General features: G+C 55.7%; 1 protein-coding gene across 1 annotated transcript in view; it reads left to right on the top strand.

The window, feature by feature from the left end:
• NTN1 (netrin 1) overlaps nt 1-26,414 on the top strand; it is a 169,987-nt gene that overhangs the window by 104,838 nt on the left and 38,735 nt on the right. Inside the window, exons 2-4 of the mRNA XM_042915378.1 lie at nt 1,036-1,224; nt 14,229-14,378; nt 16,874-16,927. Coding sequence (XP_042771312.1) covers nt 1,036-1,224; nt 14,229-14,378; nt 16,874-16,927 — 393 coding nt within the window. The remainder of the gene's footprint in view (nt 1-1,035; nt 1,225-14,228; nt 14,379-16,873; nt 16,928-26,414) is intronic.

A 26,414-nucleotide genomic window follows, 5' to 3' on the forward strand; every position in this document is an offset into this window, starting at 1 on the left:
AGGGAGCAGGCAGAGGGAAGCAGGGGACTGGCTGGGCAGGAGGAAAAGCAGATAAGAGGGTGCCCAGGGCCGTGCGAAGCTTCCCGAGGGGAAGGCAGGAAGGATGACAGTGTAGCGGCCCCCCCAGCCCTCAGTGCACTCAGAGCAGCCCAAGACAGAGGACAGCCTGGTGGCTGGAGCTCAAGGGGGTGGGCAGTGTGCCTGGTCAGAGCCGAAAGCCCTGGAAGGAACGCAGGGGTCCGCTCTGGCTGCTCTAACAGAAAACCTCAGGCTGGGCGCTTAACCAACAGACATGCATGTCTCAGGGTTCCGGAGACTCCAAGTCCAAGGTCAAGGTGTCCAGAGGGTTGGTTTCTCCTGGGGCCTCTCTCCTGTGCATGTGCACCCGGTGGGTCCAAACTGCCTCTCCCTATCAGGACTCCGTTGCATTCGCTGACGGCCCACCCTCGGGGCCTCATTTTGATGTCATCACCTCTGGAAAGGCCACATCCCCAAACACAGACCTGTTCTCGGGTGTAGGGTTAGCGCTTCTGCATACAAATGGACAGAGGGGCATCATTCGCCCTCCCCCCCCCCCCTCCAACAGGCAGGATCGGGGCGTGAGATGAGGCGGATGCCAGCTCCACCTCCCAGCTTTGAGGGGTGTGTATGTGTGATGGGAGGGTTGGGGATTGCAGGTTGCTGGGTAGAAATGAACAGACTCCGTTTGAGAAGGAAGCAGGAGCCACGGCCGTGGTTCAGGTACTGCTGGGTGGCCGGGGGGTGCTTCTGGATCCAATTTTGGATGCAAAGAGGGGAGCCAAGGAGAAGCTCCCACGGAAGGACTGCGGTCTGGCCGGGGAAGCTGGGGACAGTCTCTCCCGCAGCCCAGCAATGGAGCGGGAGATGTTGGGGACAGTCTCTCCCATGGTCCAGCATTAGAGTGGGGGGGATTCTGGGGACAGTCTCCCCTGCGGTTCAGCAATGGAGTGGGGGGATGTTGGGGACAGTCTCTCCCGCGCCCCTGCCCTGACGCCTCTCCCTGCCTCCCCGCAGCCTGTAACTGTAACCTGCACGCCCGGCGCTGCCGCTTCAACACCGAGCTGTACAAGCTGTCGGGGCGCAAGAGCGGAGGCGTCTGCCTCAACTGTCGCCACAACACCGCCGGCCGCCACTGCCACTACTGCAAGGAGGGCTACTACCGCGACATGGGCAAGCCCGTCACCCACCGGAAGGCCTGCAAAGGTAGGCAGGGCCCCGGGGCCTCGCGAACACAGTCCCCTCCCTCTGCTTTTCCGTTTCCTGGTCCCGGGTACGGACCTGCCTGGAAAGAGAGCGGGTCATCTGCACGCATGCGCACACGCGCGCGCACGCACACGTACGCGCACTGACGCATGCGCACACGGGCCCCCGGCCTTCGGAGGTGGAAGCCAGAACAAAGGGGCGATGGAGAAGTGGCTCCCAGGAGAAGAAAGGAGGTGGGACCCCGGTGAGGGTGCCGGCCCCGCCCCCGCCCGGCTGCTCCTCCGGCTGCACAGGTGCGCCGCATACCACAGGCCTGGGGTCAAGTTCGCCAGGCTTACCGGCGGCGGCACAAAGGGCCCTCTTTTACCGAAGCCACGCGGACCTATTCCTTTGGATGTGTGCGCGCCCCCCTTCCCCCCGGCCCCCCGGCCCCCCGGCCCTCGCCCAGACACACACGGTCACCGTCGCGGTGAGGTCGGCCCGCTTCAGGGGCAGGGTCTCCGAAGGAACATTTAATCCACCTGCAAATAGCTTTGCTTCTCAGGACACGAAGTTAAAGGGAGACCGGAGACTATTTTCGGTCACGGAGGCGAGCTCGAATGTTTTAACTTTCTGCGAGGTGTTTTTCTCCCCTCGCAGAAAAGCAATGGACAGATGACTCAGAGGAGCTGATGACATGCCAGGGAACTTAGTGACATAGGGGGTGGGGAGACGTGGCCCCCTCCCCGCTCCACCCCCCGACTCCACGTTTGCTTTTGGGAATTCCAGGAAACTGAGCTGTCCGGGCCCAAAACTTGGGGTCTAGGGCCAGAGCTTGCCGTGAGCAGGGCTTCCCAAGAAGATCTTTATGCTTGAGGGCTCGTGGCCACCATCCAGCGTGGACGGGGTCCTGACGCGGACCTGCGTAGACTCCCACACGGGCAAGACCCCAGCCTTGTCAGGCTCAAGATGATGAGCTGCGGTCGAGAAACCCCTCAGTGGCCACGGCTTAGCCTTTGGATGAAGCCAGAGCGTCTTATCAGGAAGTCTGCCAGATGTTGGGCACTTGTGTGCAGGACCGATCACCCGAGTTGTGGGCCTCAGTGCGAAATGAAACCACGGGGCTTCTTGTTCTGGAATTGCTAAGAATTTAAAAAATGGCAGCAGCAGCAGCAGCAGCAGATCCTTAACCAAGCACGTGCCCTTGTGAGCCCTGGGCCCATGAGGCCGGCCCTGCTTGTGGAGAATTACTTTTCTCCAAAACAAAACAGCCTCCCGGTCTGTCTCCTCCAGGAGAAATCCCTTCGGTTCCCCAGGAACACGGATGAATCCTGTGGCTCCCAAGACACCAGCAAGCTGTCCTTCCAGATCTGTGGGCTCAAGGCTGCCTCTAGTGGTAGTCAAGAGAAGTTTACGCCTAAAGGCAGCTGGGCTATTTCCGCCTCCCCAAAACAGCCAATCAAGGTGAGGCTCCCCTAGGAGACTTTGAGTAGCAGCTGAGGTGGCCTGGGAGAAGGACCCCAGAAACGTCTACCATGGCGGGAAGGCATGACCAGGGAGAGAGGGCTTTGGGTTTTGAGACCATAGTTGGAAGGTATCCAGCCTCTTTGCTTATTGTCTTTTGTTTACAGAAATCAAAGCCAAAGTCTTGGAAACAACTGGTAGACATAGATTCCTTGGGGGAAATTTTAATCACCGGGAGGCACTCAGGTGGACAGCCCCGTGCCCATTGTGGAGAAGGTCTCAGCTCTGCGTTGAAGGGCAGTGGTTATGTACTGTGATGCCAGTTTCTTTCTGCCTTTCGTGAAGGAAAGTTGTGTCCCCCGCAGAGGCAGTTGGGAGCGGGGGCCTCCGTCATCTTACCATTTGCCTCCTCTCCCTCTGCTCGCTTGATGTGGAAGGTGCAAGAGCCACGTGTGGCCTCTCGTGGCTCAGGGTGAGATGTCTGGAAGCCACAGGGTCCTGGGAACCTGCAGATTATCCTCTGGGGCCCTGCCACTCCGGTTAAGTGGCGTGGAGACACCCGGTGGTCCTGTCTCGTTATTTCGAGCACTGTGGCTGGCCTTGGTGGCTCTGTCTTCCCTCTGAGCCTTGGACAGCAGCTGCCTCCAGGTTTGGTGGGACCCTGGGAGAAGAGCCCAAGGAAGAGGACAAATGTAAGAACCTATTCTGCCCAGAAGGACGCCTGCGGATCCTGCCAGGGAAACGTGACAGGCAGGCAGAGGTGGGACAAGGGGTCTCCTGACTTGCAGGAGAAGACAAGGCTTCAGGGATCCTGCCTCCTGACTGGGGAGGAAAGACAGCTGCGAAGAAGATCCCTTCCCTGATTGGTGAACAAGAGGAATGTGACCTGAAAGGTCCCGCCTTTTCATCGGTGAGAAAAGGCGTCTCTCGGAAGTTCCTGATCTTTCCCCTTCCCCCTCCACGGAGGGGCTGAATCTTTGAATCCTCTGTTCCCCCTTGGGACGTTTCCCACCAGACTGAGACCCTGAGCTCTTGGGGGGAACCGGCTGCAGGAGGTCAGACGCTGGCAGGGGACTGTACCCTTGAGGTGTTCAGACAGGAGTCTCTCTGTCCCTCCCCAACTCCCACCCCACGGAGTCTGTCCACCGTCTTGTCTTTGCAGGGCGGGACGGTTTAAGGAAATGGTCCCAGCATTTTGCTCTGTGATGGGTTGCTCTCAGAGGCTGCTGAAGTCTCCCAAGTCCTGGAGATGTGCAGCCTGGCCAGGCCCCGGCCTCCCGGGGCTCACCTTGGGGAGCCCCGTCGTGGCCTCACGTTCTGTGCTTTTTCACTCTGTTTTGGAAGCGTTGCACTGGGGTGGGGGTGGGGGGCACTGGGACAACTGACAGAGGCTCTTGACTCCAATCAACAGTTGACCTGAGGGTGCTTGGGAATGGCCACTGGGGCCCTCTTTACCCCTGACTTCCCAGGGCCTGGGAGGAGCCCCAGGCAGGGGGCTGAGGCCACCCAGGCACTGCTGATGATTGGCTGGCTCTGACCTTGATCGGTTGGAGCAGGGCTGGACCCAGACAAGAACAGCTTGGAGCAAGGGCATTAGATTCCAAACGTTATTATGCAGTCGTCCCATTTGGGAAGTTACATAGCAACAAATTCGTTGGGTTCTTTCTCCCCTCCCCTGGTTTAGAACCAAGCCCGGGGCTGGCTGGCCGGGCTGGTGCATACAAAGGGCTGTAATAAACATGCCCAGGGAACAGGCGGCTGCACTCTCGGCTATTCAGTGCAATTTCACAGCACTGGGAAGGCCTCATTATGGCGTGGGCTGTTGTCCTATACAAAGTCAGATGAGATGAATTTCTCCCTTTTCTCCGCAGAATGGTTTGTGAAAGATACTCTCATCCTGGAATCTGTCAAAAGATAGGCGGTTTTGTTTATCGTTTGTCTTCTTTATGGACTTGGGGGCTCTTTTCTCTTTGGGGCCGGCAGAGAAGACGCCGCCTTTTAACCATTCCAGCCGTGTCTCCATTTAAACGATATTAATTTATCATCTTCCCGAACCATCTGTGACGGATAAAGACGTTCCGGGAGTCTCCCGCGAACCGAGTCGCGAAGAGAATTAAGAAATTAACCGGTGCATCTAGCGCCCCCGCACAAAAGGGCTTGAGTCCCACGTCGCTGAGCAGCAGGGTTTCTTTCGCTGGATGCGCTGCCCCCTTCAAAGCCGCGGTCAGCGTGGGCCGGTGCAGGTCACCAAGAAGGTGTCCGGGTCCTTGGAATATGCGGGCCGTCACGGGGCAGCGCGCGCTGGTCCTCGCCGCTGCCCCCCACCCCCAACCCCCTGTTTCTTCCCTCAGCTCTGCGAGAACCTGGGGAGGAAGTGGGCTCCCCGACCCACCCCCTCTGGCTCCCTGACCATGAGCGCGGCTCCCCTTGTCTTTCCTACCCTCGGTTCTCGACCATCACTCCAGGGCACCCTCAGTAGATTTCTCTCTAACTTGTTCTCACCTTTGGTTGCAATTTGGAATCACCTGGAGATTTGAAAATACTGACGCCTGAGTCCTACCCACCCCGCCCTGGGGGGATTCTGGTTAATTTAACGAGTCAGATGAGACCTGAGCGCTGGGGGATAGGAGTAAGGTGGGGGAGTTGGGGGGCTGTGCTGGCGTTGAGAAAGGAGGCGCTCACAGGGATCCCCAGGATTTATTCTTTTGAGAGGAGAGATTTATCAGTGAATTCAAGTGTTTTTTTTATGGCTCTCTTGATGAAAACTGGGTGGGAGGGGGTTGTGTTTAAAATTTAAAGAAAAAGAAAAAATTAAATTTTGCCGGGCAAGGTTGGGAGCTTAGCTGGTGCGTCCTATGGTGCTTGTGTCCGGAGGAAGGCATTGGATCAGCTGGTTATCACAGCTAGATTGTGTGTGTGCGCACGCGCGTGTGAGATTGGATCATTTGAGGGTTTAGTCACAGCACAGCTAGGAGCCTGGGACCCCATACTCCTTCCTGACTCTAAGGCGGTGTCCATGCAGCCTACAAAAGCCTAATAGCCTTGGGAGCGCCCTTTCTTTCTGTGGGTCCCTTGTGACCTTTCCTTTTCCTGTCTGTTATGCCGGGACCGCAGGGGAAAGGATGGTTGTCTCAGGCAGGAAGGCACTTGGCGGCCACAGCAGCTCCCAGCTTAGAGGACAGAGACCACCGCACGAGGGGGTGGGTGCTATCAGGGTGCTATTATGGCCCAGCACCCATGGAGAGAGAGAAAATCCCCCATGGAAGAGCCAGCTCCGACTGTGGCCGCTGTGGGCGCATCTTCTCCCTGTTCCCTGGGGAACGTGGAGGTCAGAAATCCCGATCTCTGGCTTTGGCTCCGGGTTCAAAGCCTGCAGCGGCAGGCAAGTCATGTGACCTCCCTACTAGACCTCAGTATCCTTCTCTGTGAAATCGCGTCCAGATTTATGATCTCTGAGTCCCAGCCAACTTCCACATTCTACATCCCGCGTGCTCTTTTTAAATGTTCAAAATTTTACGGGTTTCCCCCCCGCCACCCCACAACAATGGGACAGTGTCCTGTGTCAGTGAAGTTTGCGGCCCGGGAACTTGGAAAAGCTGGTGGAGCCAGGAAATCGGGTGCAGGTGGTTGGGTCCCAGGGTCTTTACAAGTAAAGAGAGTCGTGGCTTCCGGGACCGGCCCACACAGTGCCCTGCGGGGCCTTCCAGGCTCTACTCTGTGTCTCATTCCCTGGCACCCCGGTTGTCAGCCACCTCCTCTCTGAAGCCCACCCATCCTGGACATTCCTGGGGAGTCCCCAGAGGCCCTGCTCTTGAGCAGAAAAGCTCAAACGTTCATATCTGAGCTTCCCCAGTTGATGGAGAGCATTTTGCTTGGGGATGTCGAGGAAACCAGATGATGTAGAGGAGGTCCCGGCACGAGGCCTGTGCTCCGTACCTGTTAGCCATTAGGCGACGGGGTAGGGGGGGTTAAGATGAATAACTAGGGGTCCCTGCCCCCGCCAGCACGCACACAGAGCAGAGAACCTCAGGTTGCCTTAGTGTGTTCAGTGAGTGGAACGGCCCCTCTCACTGGAAGGGCTCGGCCCGGGTGTGGACTCGGAGGCCGATTCCCACAGGACTTGGGCAGGGCCCCGGGGGTTTGCCCCAATGCCGTTGCACACTCTCCATCAAGGATTGACACGCCTTGGGAGCAAAAATGACAAATGAATTGAACGGCAGAGATGGGTGCCGGACAGCTGCTTGCGGAGAGGTGGAGACGGGCCGCGTGTGTGCCCAAGTACATCTCAGGGCTACTAAGGAAGGCCTGGCAGCCTCTTGGGGGCTCCTGACTGGCCTGGGGCTGGGAGGGGGATGCCAGGCCCCAGCTGGCCCCCACTACCCCACTGCACAGGACCCAGGCCCTCCGGCGCCTCCCCACTCTGCTGTCCAGCCCCTGGCCACCTGCCCTGAGCCTGTGTGCACACACACACACACACACACACACACCCCTCAGCCTCTCTCTGGGAACCATCTGTAGGACCCGTGCCTTCTGCCTCGGCTGTAAATCAGGTGCAGGAAGGCTATGGTTAACTAGATCACGGAGGGTCAAATAACCCAGCTTGGGATTAGAGGGCTGTGCTCCCCTTTCGCTTCCTGCTGTCTGCACCTTGATCCGAAGGTGGCAGGGGAAAGGCGAGGTAGTGCGACTTGAAACATTTATTCTTTTGTGCCTTGTTAGCAACTGCTGGGAGAAAGGAAAACACAGCTAGGGAGGAGGTGGACGCAGACAGCTGAGATGCACTTTGTGGATGTAAATTATCCTCGCTCCCTCATGAGCATGGAAAATTTAGGAGTGGGGGGTGTTCCACACTGTGGTTGCTAATGATCTAGGATGTGAGGGGATTATCTTTCCTGCTGCCCCCCGCTGGGGCCGGGATTTGGCCCCAGTTTGTGCACTGATTGAGCAAGTATTTACTGAACACCTGCTACATGCAGAAGCCAGGGTGGTTACAGAGGTGACTGAGGCAGACACATTCCCTTGGAGCTCACTTTCTGGAGGGAGGTTGATGGAAAGCAAATGAGAAAAAGTAAGTAGCGGATTATTATAGATTGTGGTGAGTCACATGGAGGAAATACACAGGGTGGAAAGAAAGTGAGCCAAGGCAGAGGGCAGGGCCAGCTCCTGGGAGCGTGGACGGGAGGTGGGCCCCATTCCAAGAGCAGTGGAAGCCACGAGGTGGAGCAGTCAGGAGAGGAGAGACTTGAGTGATATGTCTGGCTTAGCTTTTAAAATGTTCCTTGTGCCACAGATGAGAGGAAATGTTTGCGAATCACAGATCCGACAAAGGACGAGATTCACAATATGTAAAGAACTCTCAAAACGCAACAGTAAGAAAACAGACCATTCAGTTAGAAATGGGCAAAATACTTGAACAGGTACTTAACAGAGATGCACAGATGGTAATTAAATACGGGAACCCTCATAGTCATTAAGGAGATACAGAGTAAAACCTTGAGACACCACCACATACCTGTTAGAACATCGAAAATAAGAAATACAATTCCAAGCATTGGCGAGGCTGTGTAATGACTGGAACTCATATACCACTGGTGGGAACTCAAAATGGCACAGCCACTCTGCAAAACAGTTTGACAGTTTCTTACAAAATTATAGGTCTCCCGTAAACCCCTGCAATCCACACCGTGGAATACTATGCAGCAATGAAAATGAATGGGCTTTTGATCGACACAGCAGCACAAACACAGCTCAGGTGCATTTGGCTGAGTAAAGGACGCCGGTCCCAAAGGCTACATGCCATACATCTATACATTGTACGTACTGTATGGTCCCAGAATACAATGTTCTGAAAAGGCAAAGCTATAGGGACAGAACAGATCTGTTGTTGCCAGGAGTTGGGATGGGGGGCTGACCACAGAGGAACAAGAGGGGCTTCTTGGGAGAGTTGGAATGTTCTGTATCCTGATTGGGTGATAGTGATGGTAGGAAGCTGCTTCCATAGGACTCTCTGACACTGTGTCTTTGGACCTCCCTGTTCCCCATCTCCCATTCCTCACAGCCCTGAACTCACTTGGTTACCAGTTGTCCTTGGGTCAGCACTCACTCCTCCTCCTGCCCGGCCTCCCTGAGACCCACCTCGCCGATCTCCCACCTTGTACCAGGTCCCCTCCATTCTGGAACACCCCATCAGCCCTAGCCAGCTTTCACATTTCTCTTTTTGGTGGCCAGTCCTCACCTTGTTTTGGGGAATGGAGAAAAAGCAGGCTCTTGGATACCCCTTAGCACCTGACATTTGTCCTCTCCCAGCACCACCTCTGGGTGAGGGGCTTCCCACCAGGCTTCCCCCACAAGGCCTGACACACATACAAGAGACGTGGGAACCTTTGGATCTGAACCTGATTTTCTGACGATGCTGGCCTTTTCTGTCTTCCTGTGCTACCGTCACCTGCACTGAGCGTGTTCCAGTCCTCCTCCCCCTTCTCCTGGTCCTCCTGTCCTCCCACTTCCCCCTTCCTCTCCCTCCTTGTCTCTCCTTCTCCTCTTTTCTCACCCCCTTCCTTCCTCCTCCTCTCCCTCCTCCCCTTCCTCCTCCTCTTTCCTATTCCTCCTTCAGCTTTCCCCTCCCCCCTCCTCCCCTTCCTCATCTCTCTCCCCCCACCCTCCTCTCTTCTCAACCCTCTTCCCTCCTCCTCCTTCCTCTTCCTTCCTCCCTCTCCCTCCTCCCTACCTGATCTCCCACAGCAGCTGGAGCTCACCCTCGCCCACATGGAGGGCCCTGCCTGCTTCTGCCTTCGTTGTGGATGGCATCCAGGCACACAGACCAGTCTCATCAACGCAGAGGAGAATGTTTCACCCCCACCCAGCACCACAGGCACACACGGCCCTTGGGGGAGCAGCCACATTCACTGACAGCATGAGCAGGACCCTCAGGCTGCTTGTCTGCCTTCTCTCGAGGCCAGCAATGGGCCTGGGAAGGCGCGGGGCTTAAACAGTAGACGTTTATTCCCCACAGTCCTGGAGGCGGAAGTGTGAGGTGAAGGAGGCTGCAGGGCTGGATTCTTCTGGGGCCTCTCTCTGTGGCTTACAGATGGCCACCTTCACCCCCTGTCTTCACACGGTCTTACCTCTGTGTGTGTCTGTGTCCTCATCTCTTCTCAGAGGGACACCAGTCACATCGGCGACCTCATTTTACCCTATTCACCTCTCTCCAAAGACGGTCACGCTCTGAGGTACCTGGGGTTAGGAACATGGATGCTGGGGGGACACAGTTGAGCCTGTAGGTGAGATCAGGTCCAAAGCTGTCCTTCCCGACTGGCCGGAAGCCCGGGTGGCGGCCGCGATGACCTCTGAAGCCGGGGTCAGCGCTGTGGTTGTTCCCTCTCACCCCTTCTGCCTGGAGAAGCTTCAGAGGGTCCGGGTGCCGAGCCAGCTCACCTGTCCTCTGCAAGCATGCCCCCTGGAGGGTCCTGCCCGACCCGGAGGGCCCCCTGGGGCCAGGTCTGCGGGAAAAGGAACCAGATCCCCTGATAGGAGCCCAGGATGGATTTTTAAAAGCCACGGTGTGAGCCGCGGTGGAGGCGGCCGGCCTCAGACATGCGCCCCGTCCTGATGGTGGCTGTGGGCCCTCAGGGACCCGGGACAGAGCACATCAGAAGGTGCTGGGAGAGGCAGTGCTCGGGACAGGCGGCCCGGGGTCGGGACGGTCTGCCTTTCGGGTCAGCCTTGCCAGGGCACCCAGAAACGCCTGGTGAGCTTCTCTTAGCCGACAGACCGAATCTCCGCGAGATCCTGGCGCAGCTCAGCGGGCAACAGTGTCGGGGCAGGATGGTCAGAGGGTGTGGACGGAAGGCCGGGTGCACTGGGCGCCGTCCTCTGGGCCAGGACCGCAGTGACGGCGGGGGTGCCGGCTGGGTCCTTGGAGCCGTGGAGACCAGCAGTACACTAAGTTGGAAGTGACTTGAGTGGCCGTGCAGACCTCCGTCCTTACAGATGAGCCCCTTGTGGTCCAGAGGGGGCGAGGCACTAACCCAGAGTCACACAGCAGTACTGGCAGGAACAGGCCCGGACCTGGGCCTCCTGAGGCTCATGTGAAAGCGCCTGTGTGCCCCGAGCTGGCTGGCCCTGACTGATGGCCTTGGGCAGAGACGGCCCGGGCTCCCCTCTGCACCGGGAGGCACTCCAGCCCCGCCGAGTGCGTGAGAAACCTAATCCTCCCGCCTTCTCAGGGCCCTGGGCTTCCGTCTGGTCTCACCTTCCTCTTTGTGGAAAAACCTCGGGTACATTGTTTCCCATGACCAGGTGCTGCCTGGCCCATGCAGACAGGGTGACCTGCCATGGAGGGGATTGACCTCCTCGAAAAAGTGGCTGACTTCCAGGGAAACTGGAGTCACCAGATGGGCTCCCAGGGGCGGAACGCGCCCTGCCCCAGGCCCCGTTCTCGGAAGAATTAGGGAAGCTCTGTCCTCGTCCCCTCCCCGGACCCCTCGCAAAAGGAAAGACCTCCGCTCTCTTCACTTCTGCATCTCCCACCCACCCCCACCCCGCACCCCTGCTCAGCCCCGCCCCATCCCTCCACTGCCCTGCCCGCTGTGGTGCCCCTTGAGCCAGTGCGTGTGAGTTTGTAGGAGTCTGTGTGTGTTTGTAGCTGTGGGGGTCTAAGTATGTGTGCACGTGAGTTTGTAGAAATCTGGGTGTGTGTGTGGCCGTGCTTCAGGGTTGAGGGGACACAGCAAGCTCCCTTTGGTTTTCTCTCCCCAGGGGCCAGGGCCTGGGGCCTCCTTTGTGGGCTCAGACTCCCTCCCTCAGACGTTGCTAGCGGATTGTCTTGTCCCAGGCTACAGAGGAAGCCACTGTGGGGCACTGTCACCTGTCCCTTCTCCCCACACCTTGAAGCTCACCCTTCTTTGCACGGAGGGGAGAGCTTGGGCTTTCTCTGTCTGTGGGTTTTGGGGGAAGGTCCTTACTTTGGGGCTGTTGTGCTTGGACTTGAGAATGAGCTCCGGGCGAGGCTGTTAGGATTGCACTTGGCCGCCTGTAACAGCAATCCTGCCAAGTCTTGGTCTCAACAGGTAAGCAGGTCTTTCTCCTTGTAGAACAGGAACTCCGGAGGGGGCTGTCCGGAGACGCTGAGGCCCTCCGCGATCAGGCCCCGCCTGCCTCCCTTCCCCTGTGGTTTTCCGGGCCAGCGCGCAGTCCCCTCCTCTGTGGCCGTGCCGATTCCACGGGCTGGCGTGAGGAGCCGAGGGGACGGCGTGTGAGAGCGTGTGGGTGCGCTCAGGTGTTCACAGGTATCCGGGCGGTGGTGCTGAGCCGGAGGAATGCTGGTCCCACCGCCCTAGAAGGGACCCGAGCAAGCCTTCTGAGGCCCCCACCTTTTGGGACCTCGGTGGCGTCTCTTCCTGGAATAGCGATTTTCGCGGAAGCCCAGCCAGCCTGCTGCCTCTGTTGGACCAGGTGAAAGGGGCCAGTGGCTCAAAGTGTTGGCAGAGTCGGGGCAGATAGATTGGAAACCCAGCAGGAGGCAGCCCCTTTCTCTGATCCAAGGACGGGGCTGCCCTCACTGAGGATGGCCCTCGGCCCCGACCGCTGTCAGCCGGCGCCTGGCTCCCGCCCAGGCAGCCGACAGGTCACCAGCCGCGAGGGGCAGCAAAGACTAGAGGTGGGCAGGGGGTGAGGTGAGGTGAGGACTGTTGCCGCCTTCCTGATGCACCCTCCACCCCCACCCCTGGCCCAGATTCTGCTCTGGACAGCTCCTGCCTCGGGAGAGGCGCCCCGTGCCCACGGTGGCTCGGCTCTGGCCCTTCAGTGCCCGAGCAACCTTTGGTGACCTCCTTGCAGCCAAGTGCCGGGATCCAGAAGTTACTGGCATGCAGCTGTGTTCCGTCAGCACGGAGGGGAGGAAGTTTGGCAGGAATCTTTGCATTACCAGCAAGCTTGCAAGGCAGGCCACGGGAGGTCAGCTGGCATGAGCCTCGGGAGGCCACACCCACCCGGTGCCTGTGCCCCCATCAGGCTCGGGACGGTGGGGGGTGGGGGGCCGTGCTGGGGCCCTCAGCTTCCACGTGGCCGTCTTAGAGATGCTGCCCATGCTCGGTCACCCTTCCCGCCGCAGGAGGGGACTGAAGGGCCCAGGGAGAGGCCAGAGGTTTGCTCCAGCCATCTCCCCCTCACAGCACAAGCCCCAGCTTGTGTCAGGCTGAGTCCTTTCTTACTAAGGAAGAGGAGACAAAGGAAGACAAGACCAACAGGGAATGAACATGAACGTAGGGCTGATTTAAGAAGACCGGCTCCTGGGGGGGATTTTACTGCTGTATACACGGGAGAGATTGGGACGGTTCCATTTTGCTCCCGTGGATCCTTCAATGAGAGAAAGCCACCAACAACCTCCCCCCACCCGCACCCCGGGCTGCCCACGTGACAGCCAGGGCCTCCCTTCCCTGGAGGGGACCCTCTGCTGGACCCTGGCTGGACCCTCTGCTCGCCCTTATTTTCTTGGATTTTTTTTCCCCACTTGGGGCAGAAACACCAGCTTCCTGCAGACAGCTCCCCTTCCCTCCCCCCCCCCCACCTCCTAACCCATCACATTCAGCCAGGGACTCAGGTGCCCCCCCCCCCCCCACTGTCTCTGCTGTCTGACCTGCCCAGTGGGGCCTCCACCTCCCAGCAAGGCCGCTCCCTTTCTGCGAGGCCCCGGGACGTTTCTTCCCCTCTCTAGTCTTGACACATCCAATCAGGGTGTTTAGGTGACCCCTGTGTCCCTTCCTGGTGCGACAGCTTATGGCTTGTGCCATCCAGAAGCCTGGGTCTCGGGCCACCTGGCTGCCAATCAAGGCGGGCACAGCAGCCTGGAGAGACCCATCTCAGACCTGGCCAGCCCCACGGCCGTGTCGGGCCCCCAACTCCATTCCTCCCACCTGGAGGGTAGGGAAGGACACCTGGGGGCCGGGAGCTGGCTGGGGGCGGAGGAGTGAGGGGCACAGACTCACCCGCTGAGATTCTGAACTCTCCCACCTGTGATCAGCCTGTGGGCTTGGCCTTTGCCAAAACATCCTTGAGCTCGGGCCAGCCTTCCTCTCGGGGCTCTGGAGGGGTTCCCCTGCTTTGCTTCCCTGCTGCTGAAACAGCCTTTCAAGGTGGTCCATTTTGAGGGGCGCCTGGGCGGCTCAATCGGTTGAGCGTCCGACTTCAGCTCAGGTCATGACCTCATGGTCCAGGAGCCCCGTGTCGGGCTCTGTGCTGACAGCTCAGAGCCTGGAGCCTGCTTCGGATTCTGTGTCTCCTCCTCTCTCTGCCCCTCACCTGCTCACGCTCTCTGTCTCAAAAAATGAATAAAACATTTAAAAAAAAAAAGATGGTCCATTTTGATTTTCATTCCCCATTTCCAGGTAGGCAGGTGGCCAGTTCTCAGAGCCTCTGGAATGTGTGTGTGTGTGTGTGTGTGTGTGTGTGTGTGTGGGTGGGTTTGGCCCGCTCTTCGTCCGGGATGAGATTCAAAAGGGAACCCCAAGGGAGGGGCTGGCCACTGCCTGCCCTCTGACCCTCCTGTCCTGTGTCCTCCACAGCCTGTGATTGCCACCCCGTGGGTGCTGCTGGCAAGACCTGCAACCAGACCACCGGCCAGTGTCCCTGCAAGGACGGCGTGACTGGCATCACCTGCAACCGTTGTGCCAAAGGCTACCAGCAGAGCCGCTCCCCCATCGCCCCCTGCATAAGTATGTGTGAGCCTCCCCACCCCCCTGCCCCCGCCCCCGCCCCCGGCTGTGTGGGAGGGAAACCCTTCCTCAACCCTGACTGCTGACGTCCAGCGGGTTGAGCGCTGATGGCCGTGGGGTCTCTGTGTTCGATGCGCTGTACTTGGTGGGACCCCATGCGAGCCCCCCCCCACCTCCCCGCCATACCCGTGGGGTTCTTGCAGAAGCAGCTGGGAGCTCAGCAGAGCCAGTCTGGTGTTTTCCGTCCTGAGAGTGACTGCGTCTCCTGCCCCCAGAGGAAAGCGAGCCCCTTTCCTCCACCCAGGGCCTGTTCCTGTATTCTGCCTTGGCGTTGGACCTGGGGTGGCTTTGTCCCGGGAGTCGCCGCTGTGGCTGCTGCGGGGTTCCAGTTTCCCCCCCTGCCCTGGCAGGTTCACAAGGGACTGACACTACAGGTTCCCATGCGTGACCCCCCCGCCCCGGGGTCATGATGGATGACAGCACCCCTTAGTGTCTTGGGGGCCCCTCGGCCCAGCTGTTAACTCCTCAGTCGCTGAAACCAGGGGAAGGGATGAGCAAGACGGCAGGGGTCACTCAGCGGCGGTCCCGGCTCAGAAGGGGCTTACTGTTCTGCAACTGGTAGGATGCAACCATCTGTCATGATGGAGACTTAGCCTTGGCTGGACGTCCAGCCTGGCTGGGAGCCGGCCCCCGGCCTTGGCCTTCTCGACTCCTTGTGCAAGGCCAACTCAACCCAGAAGGGAGAGCAGAAAAATATCGGGTCCCGGCTAAGCAGGCTGACCCGAGGGATGAGGTCTGTTTCTCCAGAGCAGGGGTGAGCCCACTCTGGCCCTGGGGATTTGACCCGTCACCTGTTTTAGTGTGGCTCAATGTTTTCTTTTGATAATTTTTTAACGCTTGAAGGCAAAGTCAGAAGACTAATGTTTTATGACGTGTGGAATGATAGGCAATGAAAAGTGAAGTGTCCATCAAGTTTTATGGGGACACGGCCACGCCCACTGGTTTATCTGCTTGTCTGCGGCTGCTTTGAGCTGTAGGATAACTGAGTAGCTGCAGTGGAGACCGGACGACCTGCGGAGCCCCGAATGTATCTACTGGCTGGCTCTTTACAGGAGAGTCCATTGACCCGGGATGTTCCCAGGGGTCCGGTAACAGCTGATAACCCGGACCCCGGCCTTCGGGAAATTGAGCTCAGTATCCATCCAGGGGAGAAATGGTTTTCACGACTACATGTAGCTGTCAGAGTCTTAGAATTGGCCACAACCCTTCTCCTCCATCTGTCCAAAAAGCTGCAAAGTGAACCTTTGTAGAACGCTGGGGGGAACCCAGGGCTGCCACGGGGAGGTGGGGCTGGGGGTTGAGCTCAGAAATGGCTGGAAACATCACTTCAAAGCCTTTGAAATGGAGCTGATGGTCCACAGTCTGGGGACAGAAGGAGACAGAAACCTCGGGAAGCGGAACCCTCGCTTTCCGACCCACTCTGTGCCTTCTCTCCCTTCCCCTCACAAAGGGCGGGCCGATGCTGGGCCCAGGCATTCCCATGGGATTCCCGGGTGTTCCCGCGGCCACCCGCTGGCTACAGACGCCCAGACAGTGTTCCCTGGGGGCTGGTGCCTGACTTGTCGCAGGTCTGGGAGCCGGGCCCTCTGCACATGGCCCAGTACTGGCCCAGGAACTGGGGTTGGGGAGCCCCATTGCTGGGTGTACGTGGGCCATCGATGTTCCCTCCGGAAACTCTGCTGGGACCGCGTAGCTCCTGAGGGCCAAGAGAAAAGTCCCCCGAGAGCAGGATCTGACTCCAAATTGAGAGCTGGGTCCCCTGCCCATTCCTTCTGAAGGTGACTCTCGGGCAGGCACCCAGGCCTGAGTGTTCCATCTCGACCCACCAAGCCTCAGGCCCCAATTGATCCAGAGTCTTGAGGTTGAGGGAGGTCTTGCCCCCAGCAGTCAGATGGTGGCCAGAGTCTGGGGGGATTCGTGGAGACCTTTGTGACCCTTCTGTTCACCAGGGGAGGCCAGTCCCTCCCCTCAGGGACCGTTGGTCTGTGGTTTCCCCCCTGGAGACTGGCTGAACCTCCTCCCCTTTCCTGGGTACAGGGCGGAGTCGGGAGCTAGTATGAAGGAATTGCCATTCGAGGTACAAAGGGAGCGACCCCCGGAAAGCGCATGCGTCTCTGAGGCCCTTGGATCTTCCGTGGCCGGTCTGTTCTGGCCACACGGAGAAAATGGCTTAGTTTGTGAGGTGTGAGCCTGTGGGAGCCCGGGCCAGGGGCACAGATCCCCCCGCCTCGTCCCTTCACGTGCCTCCCCGAAGGAGAACAAGGCCACATTCCGGGCACCCGTACCAGCTTCCTCCTCCTCCCTGGCCCTCCTCTTCTGGAGTGGGGAAGGGAGGAGGGCCCAGGGAGGAGTCTGTGCTGTGCTCGTCTTTTTCTAAGGCCAAAAGTAACATCTTCTCACCTGGTTTTCTCTTCCTCCCATCCCGAACCCCACAGAGATCCCCGTGGCACCCCCGACCACCGCAGCCAGCAGCGTGGAGGAACCGGAAGGTAGGCGTGTCCTGCTTCGCCGTGGGGAGGGGAGGGGAGGGGGCTGCCACAGGCCTCAGAATCACCATCGGGGCGCCGCTGGCTGTGAGGGGTACCCCTGGGCTGGATCGAGGAGGATGGAAACACAGGGCATTTTCCCGTGATGCTCCCCCCAAGATTAAAGGGAGGGGGGCTTCCTGGTGCCTGTGAACCAGCTTCTCGCCCAGGCCTGAGGCCCTCAGAGCTGCACCCCACCTGCCGGTCCCAGGGTCACAAGCTGCCTGCATGCCCAGCTGGGGCTGCAGAGAAGAAGGAAGGAGGTGGGGGTGGGGCTGGAAAAGGCACCTTGAGCACAGAACTCAGGGGGACCGGGAACCTGGATCGGAAGACAGTCACACCCTCAGTGTACCTCCCCTCCGCCCGGAATCGGGCATTCTCTCCGCCGGGGAGCTCGGCCCCGAGCCGCGGCAGAGTGGGAAGCCCACGGAAATCACAGCTCCTTTCACACCACGCGAGACTGTCTGTGCTCGCTTGTTGCCTCGACATGACGGAAGTGACAGAACCCTCTGCCAGATCGTGATTTGTAATCATTACTAAAGAAGCCCGTCTATTCCGTTACTGTACCGTAAAGCTGGGTTTTTGTAAGATATTTGGGTAAGCGTATTTCAGTACGATCAGTCCCCTTTGGAGTTCTGGGTATTTTGTGTTTGCATTTAGAAATATTGCTGTTGAGGGGTGCCTGGGTGGCTCTGTCAGTTAAGGGTCTGACTTCGGCTCAGGTCGTGATCTCCCGGTTCATGGGTTTGAGCCCCACGTTGGGCTCTGTGCTGACAGCTCAGAGCCTGGAGCCTGCTTCAGATTCCGTGTTTCCCTCTCTCTCTGCCCCCTCCCCCCCCCCCCGCCCCCAGTGCTCTGTCTGTCTCTCAAAAATAAATAAACATTAAAAAAATTAGAAATATTGCCACGAGAAAGGGTCCCCAGGAGTCACCAGTCCCTGGTCCGGGAAGGGGTTACACAGCCCCGGCTTTGGGCTCATAGCTTGGCTGGAGGGGGTGCCAGGTGGGGACCAGCCACCCTGGTCAACAGTCCTCAAATCGGAAAGGATAGAGGAACATTCTAGAAAGTACCTTTGGCCACACTCCACGGAAAACCAAAAAGATCTCAGTCTTGAGTTGCCGGATAGTCTTCAGTCCCCTTTGGTTGAGCTGCAGGGGACACTTCCAGGAGAAACAGTAATGGGAAAGCGTTGGGGAGAGGTAGCACGACCTGGGAGGTGGGATGAGGCTCTTTCTGTAAAAACATAATGCGGGGCGCCGGGGGGGCTCAGTCGGTTGAGCGTCCGACTTCGGCTCAGGTCATGATCTCAGGGTTCGTGGGTTCGAGCCCCGCATCGGGCTCGCCACTGTCAGATTGCGAGCACAGAGCCCGCTTCGCATGCTCTGTCCCCTTCTCTCTGCTCCTCCCCCGCTGGCGCTCTCCCAAAAATAAAGAAAACGTAAAAAAATAAGTAAAAACATAATGTAAAGGCACCTCCCAATTAGTCTAGCTCTGGGGGAGAGCAGTTTTGCAGCCAAAAGATGCTTACATTTAACCGAGTCTTGATTCTTGCTTCTGCCATGTGACGTTGGTCATAGGAGAAGTCACCTGGGCAAGCTCCTGGGGGCTTTGGACACGGCTCATCCAAGGGCAAGGTGGGTGGTGACCTCCCTCTCTGTCTCTCTCTCTCTCTTTCTCTCTCTGTCTCGCCTCCCCTTTTCTGGTGCTTGCAGCTTGACTTTATGCCTCATGCAGTGTGGTTTGAGGCTTTTTTTTTCCTTCGCAATCAGAAATGGGGGGGGGGGAGGGGGCGGAAATAGAAGGAAAAAACAAATTGTGAGATTCCTGCCCAGGCCGCAAGAAGCTGGTATAAAACATGCGACCATCGGGGCGCCTGGGTGGCTCAGTTGGTTAAGCATCTGACTTCGGCTCCTATCATGATCTTGTGGTTTGTGAGTTTAAGCCCCGTATCGGGCTCTGCACTGACAGTGCAGAGCCTGCTTGGGATTCTCTCTCTCTCTCAAAAAGAAATAAATAAACTTAAAAAAAAACATGCAATCATCTCTGCTCCGCAGGTAAAAGATTCCTGAGCAAGTACTTAGAAACAGCTGCAGCATCCGCCTTTGCAAAGCCTGCATTTATCAGTTCTTTTCATGTCCTTATTGTGTATTTCCTTTCTTCTCCCCGCACCTTTAAAAGCATGATTTAAATGGAAGCAGGCATTCAACGCCTTTGCAAAGCGCTTTCCTCGTGGAGGGGTTAAGTGGGCAGGTGTGACACCCGCCCGCAGCTTTGGCCAGACCCTTTCTGACCTTGTTGTGCCCCGGGCGACCGGGATCTCCCGTGCTTCCTGCAGACCCGAGGCCATTCCCAGGCCCTGAGCGCCGGACCCTGGAGCCGGCCACCGCACAAAGCTCCGCTCGCCTGTCTCGGCAGGCTGGGATGTCGCGGGCAGGAGGCCAGGGGGCCCCCTGGGAAGCAGGCCTGGGAGCTCATACGTCCAAGACTCTTGCAGTGTTTGAATAGGGAAGGCCTCTGTGCCAGGCTGCCTGAGAAAAGCGTGTTTACTTTTGCCTGCGTAATGGAGGAGAATTAATAAACGGAGAATTTGTCCTAGAAGCTGATGGACATAACCTCGCCCTGAACCCGTTCCCATTGAAGGGCCAGCTCCCTCAGGGAACACTGACCACCTGCTCACGGAGCAGGCTGGGACCCTCTCCCGGGCCGGGAGGTGAGGGATGCCTTGCCCGTGGGAGGTCCGGGGACCCGGGGCCCAGCGGGGAACCGGATAGGAAGGGGATACAGACTGCCCACCCCAAACCTGCCTACTTACGGTCCTAGACACCTCCATCCCGGGGCTAAAAAGGGACCGCCTGCCTCCCCTCGCCCTCCATCACCTCCGCCTCCGGGGTGGTTGTTGATCTGTTTGTTTGGTTTGTGGTTTGGAGCTGGGAGATCTGGGGTTGAGTCTCCACTGGCTGTGAGGCCTCCGAAGGCACTCAGACTTCTCCTGTCTGCCTCCCCCTGAAGAATGAAGGCGAGCTGGGGCCACTGGGGCCCTCCCTGCCCTGCCTCTCCCGGTGGCAATGACCTTCGGGTCATGCCTGCTGGCTGTCTCTGTGCCTCTGGTGACGGGCTTCTTCCCCAGCCCCTTGCAGAGCTTGGTGTGGGCAGAGGTACTGGGGTGAAGAGTTGACGACGGCTGGGGAAGGCCTGGTCTTCACGTTTGCCACTTTTGCTCTGTGGCTCACCCTTTTGGGGGCCTGCACCCTGCCTCCTGCTCCCGAGGCCCCAGATCCGGGCAACCAGCCCTGCAGAGACATCCCGTCCACGGAGCCCAGTGGCCGGAGGAAGGACTCCACCCCCAGGTGTGGGTGTTGGGCGGGGGGTGACCTTAGATGTGTCTCATCTGGTCGCCTCTTGATACTTCTATTTTTTTTTTTTTTTTTCATGGAAGGAAATTGGGTTTATAGAGACCTGCCATCTGGATGAGCCTGGGTCTTTCTCCTTTTGGGGTTTTTGTTTTCCAAGTGAAGGAATAGCTTGGGTGAGCGTGGAAAAAACCACCTGGTAACACTTGAATGCGGGTATTGGCCAGGTGTTGGGGGGCAGGACGGGGGTCCGACGGAGCACTGACCGAATCAGGAGGCTGAGACCCTGAGTTGTGCCTGATCTGGTTTCCTGAGACAGTAGTCCCGCCTCCCGTCCCGCCCCAACCCCAACCTTATCCACACAGGACACGTTTCAAGACCCCCAGTGGATGCTTGCACCCACAGACAGTACGGAACCCTATACGTACTCTGCTCTGCCCCCTACGTGCATACCTGTGTTAGAGTTTGAGTAATCAACCAGGCACAGTAAGAGACGAACAACGTAACTCATAATAAAACAGAACAGCTACGGCGGTATGTGTAACGCAAGACACGCGAATGTGGTCGGTCTCTGTCTCAAAATAATCTTACCGTCCTGCGCTCAGCCTTTGTCTTGTGAGGCTGGGAGGTGATAAAATGCCCCCGGGATGGGACGAAGGAGGTGGGCATAAGGGTGACGTGACACTGCTGACCCGATGACACATCAGAAGGGGGATCGCCTGCTTCCGGACCGTGGGTGACCAAAACCGCGGATAAGGGGGCCCTGCTGTGATAATAGCCCTGCCTCGTAGGGTCGCCGTGGGGGCTGCATGAGATGAATCCGGGTGACTGCTCTGGTTCAGCAGTGGGCTTGTCATATGCTCAGTGAAAACCCAGTAGGACGGCAGGGACAATGCAGGGTCTCCCGATGGCTCATGGGGAAGGCAGGATTACCGTGTGGGCTGTTGGCATGAGGACAGGTGTACGGGGTCAGCTTGCTGGGGGTGGGGCTCTTGAGAAGACCTTGGGAGGGAACGGGTGGTGTTGCCCAAGACAGGCCGGGGACTGCTGGGTGCCCTCGTCGCACAGCCTTCCCAGCAGCTGCTGTTGGACCCTAAACCCAACAGGGAGCCGAAAACTGGAAGTCAGTTAAGGGCCAAGCGCTTGGCTTCACGATAACCAAAAGGTGGAGACAGCCCAGATGCCCATCGTCGCAAAAGTGGCTCAACGCAGCGCGGCTTACCCAGGCCTGGACTAGCGTTCCGTCAGAAAAAGGAACGGGATACCGTGAAGACGGTGTGCGGAGTGGAAGATGCAGGAGACACACGGCCACATGGCGTATGATCCCACTTACGTGAAATGCCCAGAATGAGCAAATCCACGCACCGAAAGCAGATTAGTGGTTGCCAGGGACTGAGAGTGGGGAGGAACAGGGAGTGACGTTTGACGGGTACAGGTTTTCCTTTTGGGGTGACGGGAAGGTTCTGGAACTAGATGGTGGTGACGGGTAATATTGTGGATGTGCTCGATGCCACTGAATTGCCCCAATTTAAAAACGGGTGATGTGGTAAAATTTTATGTTATGTGTATTTTACCACAATTAAAAAAAAAGAAGTCAAATGTTTAAAGGTCACAGTCAAGAGTGAAGTGAACCTAGTTGGTTTGGGGTGGGCTGAGTGGAGAGCGGGAGCCATGGGGACAGGGCTCTGGGGCCTGAACAGCAATGGGGGACATGCTTGCCCTCCAGTCCCCTTGCTCACTGGGAGAATTTGAAGGTCAAGGGGTGCCTTCTGACACCTCCACACTTTATCTCCCAGCTGGCGTGGCTCAGCCAACACGGGGTTGATGGCAGACGTCCATCTGTCGCTTTCCAGATGTGTGGCAGCGACCATATCCCCTCGCGTTATATAGAAAAAGTCTGGCCACGTTGCCTGCATCGTCTTTCTCCCTTTGGAGCCACCAGGGAGGGATGTGTTCCCCGGGCCCTGAGTATTCCTGGTACAGGGGAAAGGGACCCGTGGATCCAATGGGGGTGGAGGGGAGGACTCCTGGAAGGAGCTGAGACCGGGGACCACGTGGGCAGCCCATGTCACCTGGAAGAAGAGGGTCTGCGAATTGACTGAGGCCCTGGTTTTTTCCAAGCTGGCATGGAACAGGATGTTAGGCTGTCCGGAATCAGCTGTGTAGGTGAATTTGCCATCAGATAAACATCATCCCCAGAAGAGGTTGGACCAGGTAACGAGGAGCAGATTTTGGCTGCATGAAGCAGGGGAAGGAGACGGCATTTATGTAATGCTTACTCGGTGCCGGGCACTCTTCTCAGTCATTAACCATTAACCAGCCCTTCCACCCGGATGAGGTAGGTACTGCGATGAGCCCCCATTTTAAGCAGGAGACACTGAGTCATAGAGAGGTTAAGAAGTCCCAGGAAGCAGTGCAGCTGCAGCCACATTCCAGCCAAGGTCCCCCGGCCTCCGAGTCCGCGAGTGGCGTTGACCTCTGTGTCATTCTGCCTCCGGTAGTTATGCTGGTTGGTCAGTTTCGGGTAATTTTCTGGTAATTCCTGACAGCGTGGTAGCATCCTGCCAAGAGAGGAGACAAACCCGTGCAGCAGCGAGGTCGGAGGACGGAGGTGGAGGTGGAGGTGCAGGCAGTGAAAAGCTTCTGTCCTTTGCAGGTGCCAGTTACAGCGGCTCTTGGGAACGTGTGGCCGGCTGGCATGTGGGGCTGGCGTGGCTGAAGCCACTGGTTGTGGGTGTGGAGGACCATGCACGACTCGGTCCCTGTGGTCACAAGGCAGCCCCGAGTGAGACAGGGCAGATGGGTCAGCTTAGATGATAGAACAGTTTGGATAGGGGAGCAGGTGCGTTTCACACACACACACACACACACACACACACACACACACACACACACACGCATGCGCCCAGGATGAAATTTGCATTATAAAAACATGCCTTTTCCAAAATCGAAAAGAAAACCCTCTACCACTGGTAGGAGGAGGGCAGAGAGGCCACTGCAAAGTTAACATTCAGAGGGCAGGAACTTTTCTTCTATATCAACAGGAACTACTTACAAACAGTGTCCCAGTGAGTGAAATGTTAAGGGGATGTCTGGCCTGTAGTGTTACTGGGTGAATACACAGCATTCGTATAATGGAAACAGAATCCCAATTAGAACAGTAGCCAAAATATCAAATACGCAGAAATAAACGTAGCATTAAAAGTACAGTGTATTTAAAAAAATTTTTAATGTTTATTTATTTACTTTGAGAGACAGAGTGAGCACGCACTCACACACATGCAGGAGTCGGGGAGAGGCAGAGAGAGAGGGAGAGAGAAAGAGACAGAATATCCCAAGCAGGCTCTACGCTGTCAGCACAGAGCCTGATGTGTTCATAGGCTCGGACCTATGAACCGTGAGATCGTGACCTGAGCCTAGCCAAGATCAAGACTTGGATGCTTAACCGACTGAGCCACCCGGGCATCCTCAGAATGTATATTTTTAAAGAGGGTAAAACTTTTCCAAGGGACATTATGGAAGACCAGGAAAAAAAAAAAAAAAAAAAAAGGAAGGTCTTACTGTGCTCTGGGTGGGGGAGACTGAACACTGTAAAATGTCACTTGTCCCCTAAATAAGTTTAACGTGATTCTAGTCAAAATCCTAATGGGATAGGACATGGTCCTTAAGTTCGGCTAGAAAAATAAATGAGTACTAATAGTCAAGAATTTTTTGAGGGGCGCCTGGGTGGCGCAGTCGGTTAAGCGTCCGACTTCAGCCAGGTCACGATCTCGCGGTCCGTGAGTTCGAGCCCCGCGTCGGGCTCTGGGCTGATGGCTCGGAGCCTGGAGCCTGTTTCAGATTCTGTGTCTCCCTCTCTCTCTGCCCCTCCCCCGTTCATGCTCTGTCTCTGTCCCAAAAAATAAAAAAAAAAAAAAACAAAAAAAAACGTTGAAAAAAAAAAAGAATTTTTTGAAAAGAAGAGTAGGGAAGGGTGATGTGCCCTCCCAGATTTTTACAATATTGTAACCAGGATATTTAAATTAGTGTGATAGAGAAATCACAAAAGCTGAGTAGAAAGTCCAGAAATAGACTCAAATGTAAACATAAGAACTTAGTAGGTGGTAAAGCTATGATTATTTCTCAGTGAGGAAAGGAATCAGTGCTGGGAAAACTGCCTATTTTAAAAAAAAAATAACAATAAATGAGATTTCTGCTTCATGCTATAAACCAACATAAATCCCAGGATTAAAAATTTCTGTATTTTTAATGAATCCTTAAAAGTTCTCGAATAAAACATATCCATGTCAGTGTAATCTTGGGGGTGAGGAAAGCTTTCTAAATATGATATAAAAGTCAGACATCATAAGAGGAAAGATTTTAAGTGGCTAACATATCCATGTCAGTGTAATCTTGGGGGTGAGGAAAGCTTTCTAAATATGATATAAAAGTCAGACATCATAAGAGGAAAGATTTTAAGTGGCTAAAAATGAAAACTTCGGTACATCAGAACTCTCTAGAAGCAACAGAAAGACAAACTAAAAGCTGAGAAAAATATTTGTGACATAGAGGACCAAAGATTAATATCTTCAATAAATAAAGAGTTCTTATAATTCAATAAGAAAGGGTGGGGAGAGAGATTCTAATACAAAATTGGGCTGACAAAATGAACTAGAAATTCAGAGCATTTGAGCAAATGGCAGTAAGCATCTGAAATATTATACTTAGCTAGTAATTAAAAAAAAAACAACATTAACAGGAATGGCATTTCAAAAGGTATTAAATTGGTAACTATTTACAAAACAAAAAGTAATTCCCTGTGTTGAACGGGTTGGAGAAACAGATTCGTCCACTGTGGTTATGGAAGGGCAACCCGGTACTACTTTTGTGAAGGATGATTTGGCATCGTGTATCAAAATGTATCTTTGACCCCATCCCTTCATTTCTAGGAATTTAGCCTAAGGAAATAGTGATGCATGCCAAGATTTAGCTATAAGGTTGTTATTACAGCGTTGTTTATAATAAAATAGGGGAAGAACCAGCTGTCTTTCAGTAGAGTTTTACTTACTCAATTATGGGATATCTGTGTAATTATGTTGCAGGAGAATATTCAAATATGAAATGGAAAAATATAGTATATTGCCAAAGCACATTACACAGGGAGGTCAACTCTGGTGAAGAATTGGACCAGACGCCTGATTAAAGATAAATCGATTCTGGGGGCGCCTGGGTGGCTCAGTCGATTAAACGTCTGACTTCAGCTCAGGTCATGATCTCTCAGTTTGTGAGTTTGAGCCCCATGTCAGGCTCTGTGCTGACAGCTCAGAGCCTGGAACCTGCTTCCGATTCTGTGTCTCCCTCTCTCTCTGCTCCTTTACTCCTGGTCTGTCTCTGTCTGTCTCAAAAATAAATAAACGTTAAAAAAAATGGAAAAATAAAAAAAAAAGAAATGGGTGCATTGGAGCCTTTAAAAAGCGGGTTTTCTCACCTCAGCAAGGAAATCCTGTGTTCACCCAGGAAAGGTTTGCTAATCCGTTTTCCATGGAAAATTTAGCTGAATCTAGAATAAAATTTATCTCGAATTCTCAGTTTTACTATAAATTACTATATTTTGGAATTAACGTGGCTTAACCAGTTGCTGCACTTTTTTTTTTTTATTATTATTATTTGAGAGAGACAGAGAGAGAGAGTGAGCTGGGGAGGGGCAGAGAGAGAGAGAAAATCCCAAGCAGGCTCCACACTCCGTGCAGAGCCTGGCACAGAGCTCGATCCCACGACCCTGCGATCGTGACCTGAGCTGAAATCAAGAATCAGATGCTCAACTGACTGAGCCACCCGGGCGCCCCCAGTTTTTAAACTTCTGTGAAAACCTCAGAGACACAGAGAGAACAGAGGGGGGACACCCACATTCCTATTGCCTAGACTTAACAATGAACGTGTTGTCCCATTTGCTTCAACATGTTTTCCTGAAATAGTTTCATCTATCTATCTATCTATCTATCTATCTATCTATCTATCTATCTATCTCTCTTATGTATCTGTCTCTATCTATCATCTATCTATTATCTATCTATCTATCTATCTATCTATCTATCTATCTATCTATTATCTATCTCTCTATT

This window comes from Panthera leo, chromosome E1, assembly GCF_018350215.1.
Source record: "Panthera leo isolate Ple1 chromosome E1, P.leo_Ple1_pat1.1, whole genome shotgun sequence".
In the NCBI taxonomy this organism is placed as follows: Eukaryota; Metazoa; Chordata; class Mammalia; order Carnivora; family Felidae; genus Panthera; species Panthera leo.